Source organism: Mesitornis unicolor, unplaced genomic scaffold, assembly GCF_000695765.1.
Source record: "Mesitornis unicolor isolate BGI_N332 unplaced genomic scaffold, ASM69576v1 scaffold20985, whole genome shotgun sequence".
Lineage (NCBI taxonomy): Eukaryota > Metazoa > Chordata > Aves > Mesitornithiformes > Mesitornithidae > Mesitornis > Mesitornis unicolor.
The window spans coordinates 1-11086 of record NW_010185068.1 but is presented as its reverse complement, the minus strand read 5'-3'; the positions used below and the strand labels follow the sequence as shown (position 1 = coordinate 11086).

Below are 11086 nucleotides of genomic sequence, written 5' to 3'. Positions count from 1 at the left end.
GAATGCTTTGCAGCCTGCCTTTTCACATGCTATGACTTGCTGCACCCAGATGTAGTCCTTGAGTTGGCATGGAGGCATAACATCATGGACTTTGCAATGCCTTATTTCATCCAAGTGATGAGAGAGTACCTTACCAAAGTGAGTATTGTATAGTCTGAGAAGTTAAGACTTCTAATCATCCAGCAGACTAGTATTAGGCAAACCAAAGCTCTTTGCATGTATTTGGAATATTGTTGTTTCACATAGACCAAGTATTCTGTGAAGTTCTGTGAGTTTAATCACTTGAGGCTAGCTAGCAAAATTTATAACAGATGTCTTGGGACTTCAAACAGGTCTAGTTAAACTTTTGTTTTTAACAGTGGACATAAGCGACTGTGTTTTTTAGAGCAGCTCTGTAGTTGAGGAAGCTGAAAAGTTGGTGTACTGAAAACTTCAGATGCATAGTCTGGCTGTGCAATACTGGTACCAATGGCTGATCCTCAACTGGGAGAGAGAGAAGAGATTCTGATCACATGTGGTCCTGAAATGCTCATCTCAAATAGCTCTAAGATAATAAGCTAAAATCCTTCATTAAAAGGCTCTAGAGTTGTATAGAACCTCACAGTAAAGAGCTTCATTAAAATGAGTAATCTAAAAGTGACTGCTTCAGGTTGCCTCTAATGAGTCATGTTAAGTATTCCCCTCTGAATTTTCTTGCAGGTTGATGGGCTGTTCTATAAGGTGACACTCTGATTTCAAACTCTTTGTGTTAATTTGTGTCCCTCAATATCCTAGGATTCTTTTACAGGAATCTAGCTGTAGCTTCTGCCAGAAGAGCAGTGTAATTTAGCTCTAACTCATTTCCTGTTCACTTTCTAATGCTAAAAGGATAACTATTCACAAGCAACTTGAAAATCCAACCAGACACTGTTCCTCTTCACAGGAAACAGAAGCAAGTGATTGAGTAAGACTTGACTGTTTGGGCTCCTGTTCTCTATATTACAAATATCTTGTGGCAGGGTGGATGTTCATAAGTAAACAAAAGTAGTTGCCATGTACCAGGATGTGTTCTAAGTGCAAATTGCTTATTATGCTATAAATTACTGAAGTGTGCAATCTTTCAGGCACAGTGAGTTTGAATAGTAGCATAGAACTGTGCCTGTTAGTATGGTGAAAGTAATTGCACAGATCTTCAACTCTTCCTCCTCTTCATATTCCACTGAGGAGAAACTTGCCACACAAGTTCACCTGAACTCTACCATGTGAGGTTTAGTTCTAAGTTCATGGTTTTTAAACTGCTGGTTGGATTTACAAGTAATCACATGTACTAAATACGGGATAACTTGCCAGAAGGAAAATCTGCATGGTGAAAGTGGTTTACAGTGGAACTAATTTAGTCTGACTTAACGGCAAAACATGGAATTGAAAATGGGCTTTATAAATGTGATATGTCTAAAACTGTCATGTAACTAACTTCAAAAGTACAAAAGAATAGACTAGTTTATCAGCAGGCTATGTATGTTTTCCAGAACTTACCTTTCTTTTATGCATAAAAAGGTGTTAAAGCACAGACTAGCTGGTGTACCAGAAGGGGCCAGGCACACAGAGTATGGTAACACTCATTTGGAAACTTTTTGAACAACTTCCCTTCTAGGCAGTAAATGGGACAGATGTTTAGGCTTTCCTGGAGAGCTGCTCTTGTCCCTTGTCCAGGGTCTAGGCTCACACACTTGCTGCTTCTCCAACAGAGGGAGTCATGGCACTGCTGCTCAGAGTTCCTCAGTGCTTTAGGGGCAGTAAGAGGGAAAGTCTAATCCAAAAGAGTGGGAATACCAGCTCATAAGTAGAATAATATAACTAGTTTGCAACTAGCAGCTCTTAATTGCTTTGATCCATACTAATATGGGTAGCATTTGTAATGCCAGTATTTAAATGCCAGTATTTAGTGTCATCCTGAAGAGCTGTTAGGCTGACAGCTGTAAATCAGCTGGCTGAAGATCTTCTGCCACTCAAGCTATTAATTCGAGTTGTAAACTTCAAAGAGTCCAGGAAACGGTTAAACACCAGATCTAGATAACACATCTGAAGTATAGTAGAGACTCATCTTGCAGCACTTATCAGAGCAGATATGATTTTTGCAGTGGGGAAGGAGAATGAGGAGCAGCTGAAAATACAACATTGGGCTAAATGTACGTTTGCCCAGGATGTTAGTACTGCCTGTATCTGGCTGTGAAGCTGTATGATTTTTATGCCCTGCAGTCTTCAGTTGAAGTCCCAGTGGTTTTCTTCTGGAAGGTAGAACTTGCTAAACCTGAAAGAAGGAAGGTACTGTTGTCTTCTCAGATTACTTCCTCCTCCCCCAATTCAAAGTTGTGTTCAGGGCTCCTATATTACCGCAGCACTTCAACAAATTAGTTTAGCATGAACAGAGGCTTATATGGCACAACACAGGGATCTGTATAAAGCTGATACTACTAGACCTCTTCACATGATGGTTCTAGAGTTTCCTCTAAAGGTAGTCTGTGTGAATACTAATACAGTTAAACCAGTACTCTGCAGCCCAGTCTGTAGTCCTAGATAAGAACGAACTTCACGATTCTGAAATATTGGCAAGTGTCTGGGTGCCTTCATTTAGGGAGGAGGGCTTGCAGGTTAATAGATAACTATGTAGATTAGGCCCATTTGAGATGATCCTTGGAACACCAATATGATGGCTTGCTTTCTGGGTCATACAGTTAACAGTGACTAGAACAGACCCCCAAAAAGTGCTTCACTTGAAGGTAATACTGATCTTTCTCAGCTGCATTTGACAGCTATTGTTTATTGCAGTCAATCTAAAGCAATTGGGAGGCCAGGTTTACAGCATAGCTGCTTGGGAACACACAGACTTTTGTAGTCTCCAACTTGGACTAATAAAAGGAACACTTGATAGCTAAGGGTACCAAGCATAAAAAGCATCACATGATGGTACAATTCCCAGACAAGGCTTTCATACATCTCCTGTTCACTTCAATGTAGGTGGATAAACTTGATGCTTCTGAAAGCCTAAGAAAAGAAGAGGAACAAGTAACTGAACCCACTCCAATAGTATTTGGTAGGTGAAAGACTTTGGTTTTAATTGATTACCTATTCTCACTCTGGTCTCCCATTGTAGAGGTAATTTAAACAACTACCTCCAGTCAAAGTAAACTGGTTTCAACTAGATAGTAAAATGGTTGTCTCTGCTAGATGAACAGCATAAGTTGTTGAAGTGACATCTCACTCTTACAGTACTTCTACTCTTCAGCTAAGGTATTGCTGCTCTTACATGGCTCAGAACTCTAGCTTAGGAACAGCCTTTCAGTATGGTAACAGGTCAGGGGATACCAGGGTGTACACAATCCCAGGAATAACTTACAGAGCATGCAGATTCCTCCTGTTAAAACCTGTCTAAGAGGAATGTGTCTGCTTTCTGCTTTTCCAAGTAGAAAGGCAGACTGGCTTTCTAGCTCACCCATTTTAAGACACATGCAGTTAAAAAACCATGGCTGTCCTCAAGTGTGCTGCTATTTTAGAAGCTCTTCTGAAGAGGCATTCTGCTAAAAAGCACCTAGAAGTGGCTGGTAAGGGAAAGATGTGACTGATTCACTGTCTGATGTAAATGTTAACCTGAATTTAACATATGCATGAGGCATGTGTGCTCCTGTTGATGAAGACAAATCTGTTGAGGTACGTTCAGGCCTTTAGCAGCACTCTTCAAACTGTGAGACTTAACAGACCTAACTATTTGTTTGAATTGCTTTACTTTACAGTGCTGACCATGCATGGGTTAAATAGTATCTGTTTGGCTTTCAGTATGGTCTCTTCAAAACAAGCCACGTTTATCATGCCCTCAAGATTGGTTGATACTCATCTTCCCTCTAAGTCCTGCCTTGCTTCTGTCGTTTTCTGGTAGCAAGAGCAGATAGCCTAGGTGCCCACTCCGTGGTGCATGTTGAGTAATAGTGTGACTTGCTAGTGTATGCTTGCACAGTGGCTGATTTTTAGCTAAAGCCTCACAATCCTGTCCTGTAGTACAGCTGACATAAGGGAAGCTTGGGTTCTTAACTAACTTTCTTTTTTTCTTATGCTTTTCTAGGCCAACAGTTGATGTTAACAGCAGGCCCCAGTGCAGTACCTCCCCAGGCAAACTTCCCATATGGATACACAGCACCTGGATTCACCCAGCCACCTGTTTATGGTTTCAATATGTAACTAGCTCTCTGACAGACCTTCACTGTCTCTGTTCTCTTCCTTCCTGTCCCTTTTTAACTTCTCCAAGAAGTGTACAATGGTCTTAAAGGCACAGATGACCTTGTTGGCTGAACACACTTGCTGCCCGGCTCAGTGAGGAGACTTCAACGGGATGCCTGTTACTGTTATTTATTGATTATTGTCCGGTTACATTTCAACCTCTGAAAGGCAGCTTTTGTTAATGACATTGTGAGACTCTTGTCGGAAGTTAAGGCACTATTTCACTAACTCATATAGCAATAACTGCTTGAGGCCAGGGGGAAGAGAGCATACCTTTTTCTTTTGCAGAGCCCATTGAAGGCAGCTGGGAAATTGCCTGGCACCAAGTCGTTAAAGCTTTGGCTGAAGCTACTGAGGTAGCAGGGTTGTTAACAATTCAGTAAAGCATATCGTTAATAATGAATAGTTGGAAGTTTGTGTACATCTGACTACCCCATTTTATTTGCAGTCTTATGTGCAAAAGAAAATGGGCTTTCTAATATTTGTGCTCTGAATGTTTAGAGGAATATTGGGAAAGTTTCCTTTTCTGGACAATAATGCTGTTGGGGTTCAATGCTGTTGGAGTCTGTTCTATATTTTCTGGAGTAGTTCTGAGACTTGAAGAAATAAATCTTCTCATGCCGGAGAGCAAACATTTCCCAGATCCTTTTTGTTTAACAAGAAGAGAGCATGTTACTTGTTGACGTTAAATGGTACTAAAGGAAACCTCAGCTGTGTGTGGCAGGGGAATGTAGGAGTGTGCATGGGCTGCCAATGTACTAGAGATGCAAGAGCAGTGTCGGGGTTGGGGAGGGGTCACACGCACTGCTAAAATATTGAGGCAAGAGGAAGGGCCATAATCCTGACTTTTTATTTGCACCTTTAACTGATTCTGGCATTGGCTTCCTGCCACACCATGTTCTGACCTTGTCTGGTGGGCAGAGTCAGCACCACCTGAATTTAACAGGGTGCAATGACTCAGTTCTGCTATGCTGCAGTAGCATCAACAGCGTGTCCATCACCCACCTCTTTGAGAATGCCAACAGGGATGTATTATTACTTTGTGCCACTCTTCAAATACATGTATCATTAACGTTTTATGTACTTAGATAACAATGTATAATTTATGGTTATGAATCTTGTGCTAATCTTGAATATCATAAAAGTCCAACTATAAATGTAAAACTGCAGTATCCACTGTGTGGCTCTAGTCTTAATATTTTGGGGGTGGGGACCGGTTAGTAGAAATGCACTACCATGAACAGGATCAGGTTTCTTAATCTGACAACTAAGGGTGCCAGGCAGGAAAAGGGAAATGTGTGCCAAAGCACCTAATGTGGATGGCTTAGCAATTAACTTAAGGGAGTTGTGGTCTTCACTGTGGTCTGCACATCAGCACACTTTGTCATGTGTGGAGGTCATGCTGCGGGAGGCAGTCACATGCATACATGACTTCATTCACAGGACTGGAAAAGCTTCAGTCCTTTGCTGAGAAATGCTGCAGTTAGCGTCTTCTTCACCAAAATACATTTAACATAGCAGCAGTACTGGTAAGCTGCACCTTTTCATACTGAATTCTACTTGAATGTAGCAGAATATCTTTAAATGCCAATCAGTAGAGACTACCAGGGTTGTGAAATCAGTAACTGCAGGCTATGCTTTGGCACAATTCAAACTAGTATATTCTCTCCCTTGGTCACTGCACTGCGATAGCAATGGCAGAGCTGTTGCATCTACCTCCCTTATACAGGCTGGAGTGCTCCAAGTGGTGATGTAACATAATAACCCCAGTTCTGTACTGATCAGCACCCATCGGCTCAGCTTGAAATACTGAGCAGCTAATGAGTTCAAGCAAATCTGCACTCTGTCCAGATGTATTCCTAGCAGGAATTAGCCAGGTAGCATGCTATTTTCCTGACAAATGGTACTTCTATTTTGTAACTAGTTCCTTGTGGCTCAAAAGAAATTTGGGTGAGGCAGCTGGAACTGAAAACCAGCTCTAAGATTACTGTGACTGTAGAAGTTTTCTTCCTCTCAACTTGAAAATTTACTGTGACGTTATAGCAAGAAGTACAGGCTGATGATGGAATACAGTGAAGTGCTGGATTAAATACTAGAACAGCTCATGACCTGCAGAGAATTGAGCTAGCCTGAGGACCCTTAATAGCTCCAGTTTAGAAATCTAATTACAGGAATGACTGAGTTCCCAAGGAAGCAAAGCTGCCAGCTCTGGTGAATAGTCTCGCTTTAGTTGCTCTGCTGCTGTCTTAAGCTCTTGCTAACTATAATGGCTTTTATAAATGTTGTGATCTTGCATTCTAAAATGCATCCAGAAACGTACTCCCTGCCATTACAGTGCAGCTGTACCTCAAATGTGGAGCAAGCTCTTGCATACCAGAGTACTTCACTGTTTCTTTAACAGTTAAGTCATTCCCAGCAGGAAATAACCCCTCTTTTAGCAGGTTAAGTGGAGGACTTAATCCAGTTTATGAAGCTGTAGTGTCTATTTAAGTTTTTGCAAACTTGAGTAAGATTGTTTTACAGAAAGCTGCCTTAAAACTAAGCTTCTTGCTAATTCCTACTGCTTTAGTGAGATGGGACTAGTGCTACTGCGTAGAATGACTTGTTCATGCAGAATGTGCTGCAGAGTGCAGCATCTGGAGACTTAACTTCTGGGCTAATGATACTGTCAAATAGTAACTTGCTTGAACCTACATACAGCCTTTTACTGACTCATGCTTTTCCTGTGAGAAACAGTATGGATTTCCTTCTGTAACTGCTCCTGCTATTTGTCAGACCTCAGGGGAATTTTCCCCAATCTGACAAACTTTGGGCAACTGCAGGTCTGGTGTCAGAGATGACAAGCAGTTCTCAAGCATTGCTGTCCAGTTGCTTTAATGTCTTGTGAGCTAGGTGGAAATTGATCTCTCCACAAGTGACTGCAAGGACATGTGCTGCTCTTGGCATAAAATTCTGAACTGCATTCAGCTGCTCACTCTGCTAGCACTTGAGCTCCTTATGCGATCTTTTGCTGCCTTGCACCTTTAAAGGTTACTGGTTTCTTTTGGTGCAAATGCTAAGTGAAAGAGTAGAGAAGGAAGAATGTTGAACAAAGCTGCTGCTAGAAGCAGAATTCTGCTGCTGTTTTCTGCTCTGTTGGGCCAGATAAGTCAGCCCCATAAACTTGGGAGGAATTGGACTCAGGAAGAATGCATTGCTGGGTAAGTTCTGTTTCTTGTTGGTTATATGATGCTGTGGTGTTTTACAAGACTTCTATTTCCCTTCCCCCTTTTTTAGGGCTCTAATTAAATGGTAGCATAGCAGAAGAAAATACTCTTAAGTAATTTTGCTCCTTAAATAAAAGTTGTAGGTAGATGAAGCCTATTCAAGGTAGTACAAATTATGGGATTGATACAGGAAAGACAGTAGTGTAACTGCAAGGTCCAAACTTTAATTTTGATTTTAATAACTGCTTTTTTTGGCAACTGCAATGCTGAGAGCTGGCACTTACAGCCTGACAGACATCCCTTAATAAGGCTGCATGAAACAAGGAACAACTCTTCTTTTTCCCCCTTTTTTTTCCCTTGCAAACCCAGCAACAGTTACTCAGAAGCATAAAAGATTTCTGTTTTTTGAGCTCTGAAACCGATGAACAAATCCTTTGTTGTCTGATGGCCACTTACATGAACTTGGGTAGCTTTTGTACTTGGGCACTTATGATATACTCAGGCAAAGCTGGCTGTTTAACTGCTGTACAGTTAATGTTTATGCTTCTCTGTGCGCCATTTTAATTGGCAAGATAGAACTTGGCCACTGAGGAACTCGTGGTGTGATTAAAGCAGCGTGGCAGTGGATCCAATTTGTATTGAAAAAATGGAGCTAGAAATCTTGCAAATCTTGGAACAAGTAGCACTGCATTAATCAGGTACCCATACCAAGCAATTTAGGAAGTGTGTGTACTGCCTTGTGCCAGGGCATATATCTCATCTGTATAAACTCTTCGGGTCCTTCCTGTTCTGCTGTAAATGGGTTGGCTTGTCCATTCTAAGCTGATTTACTGCTTTTTTTTTTGCTTTACAGAATACCCCAAGACTGCCTCAATCACACTTATTCCCACAAAGTAAAATTGGGGCATCTTATGATAAAAAGTTACGGAAAATAAGACTGGAAAATGCTTAACAACACCAGAGTGCTTTGTGACACTGGTGTGTAACTAAGTTGTGGTTTGCAGAGTGAATTAACATTCGCTATAGCAACCTGCAGGTGCATCAGTCCAGCTTAATGGGTCTGGAGTCTATTCTGCTACATCCCTTATTTTAGCAAGCATTCAGCCTTCACAGGGTTTGTTGTTAGTGTAAGCTTCTTGTTTTTCAGTACTATGTGTTTTCTGCGAGCATCTTTCCAAAGGTAACGGCAGATCCTGACTCAGGTTTTACTAACAGTGCTGCGAAATTGTTAGCATGGGTATGTGCTTCAGTCCAGATCTTTCAGTCTGGAGCCTTTGAAATCTTTCAGGAAGGCAGTGAAATCCATATGCTTTCTTCCAAGCTAAAATAGACTATATAAAGTTGCTAGCTTTTAAGTATTGAGATGGTATGAGTTTAAAATACAGTCAGTGAAGGGTAAGTCTTACCTTGCTTTTATGTGTCAGAATTCACAATTTCCGAGTTTATTCAGTCATGCATTCTCCTGCATGGTTCAGTGACTCTAGGTGAATTTTTTTTGGTCTGCTGTGGTTTTAATCAGGATTTAAAATACCTTCATCTAAAAATTTGTATTTCTCCTTTCCCCCCCCAGTGGTTAAGAAAGGAAGGAATTAGAGTCAGCTGGTACGTTACTTTCCACAGTGATTAAGTCGCCAATATTATGCAGAGCATAAATTCCCAAAGTGCTGGTTATCCAGCTGGGAAGCTAGAAGTGGGTTTGGGTGGGATGGGATGGTCAGTAAATATCTGAATTGCTTTCCTTTTAGAAGATACTTTTTTCAGTTAAGGGGCAGGGAAATGGTCTCATTTAGGGTAAACTAACAAGGTTTGTCAGTTGGAGTAGTTTCTTTCAGTAATATATCATGCTGCGAGGGAAGAGTGCCCATGGTTTGGCAGCAGAATGGTAACCTGTAAGTGCTGTGTGCAGTACAGGGATTGCACTTGTCTGCTGAGTTGAGTCAGCCCCAGGCAAATGTCAATGTAACAGGGACTTCTGGGGTCTTTAGCTGCTCAGTTTTGTTAATCTCAGTGGATAATCTTGAGTATCAACAGGAGCTCTTTTTGCATGTGTGCTCAAGTGGGAATCATGCAAGCTGTTCTGGAATAGCATCGTGTTTCCTTATAGTCACAGTAGCTCCTGCTGCACACGTTGAAAGCTGGGGAAATGTTGACTCAAATCTTTGGTACGATCACTTCGCCTTGGAGCCCGTTATGCACAGGATCTGTCACGCATAACGGGATCGTTTGTTCTTGTCGGGGAACCCAAAAGGAAATGAGTTGTGTTATTTTACCATGAGAACCCAAACCATATGGATTGATAATGCATGGAAAAGTTCATAGTAGTTGATGAGTTGTAACAATTCAGATAATATGGCTGTTAAGTGAAATGAAAAGAGATTCCTCTGATTCAGGGGCATACAATAGGAAGTTATCTGCCCTATATTGACCACTTATGGTCTTGGAAACTATGGTGTGCTGCCACGTGTGTCAAGCTGTGCCAATTAAAAAAAACCCCAAAAATCAGTTTGGGGAGGGACAAGGCAGGGATAAGTTGGAACTTGCCAAGTGTGGTCACTGTTCGTGTGCTTCCTAGGATCCAGAAAGATCTGTCTGCAATCTGTGTTTGAAAAAAAAATTCATGGAAATTGCTTTCATCTTCAGTAGTTCTGTCTTTAATTCTGATTATCAGGGCCTGGAGGGGTGCCATGAGGGGCACAGGCTGCAATAGCACCTGACTATGTATTTCAGAGTTCTTGTGTCTTTCTATAGCAGCAGGAACAAGCACCTGCCACCAGCAATGGAAATGGCTTCAGATTGCCATGAGGTTGTTTCCATGAGAAATCTTGAAGTGAGAGCAGTAAGAGAGGACTTGATGTCCTGTCTGTAAGAGCAGCTCTTCTTTTATGCTTTGACCACCCATTTCCTAGGAGATGCACTTGACCATGCAAGTCCAGTCAAGTCTTTACTTTCACGTAAGTCACTTACGGGATTTAAAACGCACCTTTTGCAGCCTCTGGTATTTCAGGGGTTGCTTATCTTCCTTAGATGCTGCTCTTCAGGTTTTCTGCTGCCAAGTGATGTTAGCAGCTTCTTGGAGGTCATGTTGAGATGGCTTGCAATCTGCATGTGATTAAATATGAATAATCCCTTCCCCATTGAGCAAAGTAAGCACTCCTGTGAATCCCATTGAGGCTGATGAGCATTAAGCATGTGGTGTGTTATTTTCTTAGACAGAAGAAGGTTGTGCACAGGCCTTGCTGACTTGATTCAGCAGTCTGTAGGACCCAGTTTGCTGTGAAAGGTAATCATGACCTTGCAGTAGGTATGTGTGTCTATCAGCATCCATGAATGTTATGGTAATTTGATGGAAAGGTAGCAAGGAGTTGCAGAGATTAATGAGAAATTCAAATGCATTTCAACTTGTTTGCTGTCTTTGAAAAGATTTATGTATTTTTGCCATTCAAATACTGCTAACTCCAGACACAGAGTAGCTGGCTCTGGATCTGTGACTGGGACTATGAGTTCCTTGCATGTACCCTTAACATGTGTTAATTTTGTCCCCTTATTTCCCAGTGCTGGAAGTGGCTGGCTTTAGACTTGACCTGGGACTACCTCAGTGGAGTTGGCTGGCTGGATGGCCAAGCACAGAG

At 41.6% G+C, this 11086-nt stretch overlaps 1 protein-coding gene across 1 annotated transcript in view; it reads left to right on the top strand.

Annotated features, from left to right (window-relative positions):
* The window catches only part of LOC104540821 (clathrin heavy chain 1-like), a 28010-nt gene extending 23127 nt beyond the window's left edge, over nucleotides 1-4883 (top strand). Inside the window, 3 exon segments of the mRNA XM_010184718.1 lie at nucleotides 1-138; nucleotides 2998-3073; nucleotides 4097-4883. The exon segment at nucleotides 1-138 is cut by the window's left edge and continues 6 nt beyond it. Of these exon segments, the coding sequence (XP_010183020.1) occupies nucleotides 1-138; nucleotides 2998-3073; nucleotides 4097-4212 (330 nt within the window). The 3' untranslated portion in view covers nucleotides 4213-4883.
* The last annotated feature ends 6203 nt before the right edge of the window (nucleotides 4884-11086 follow it).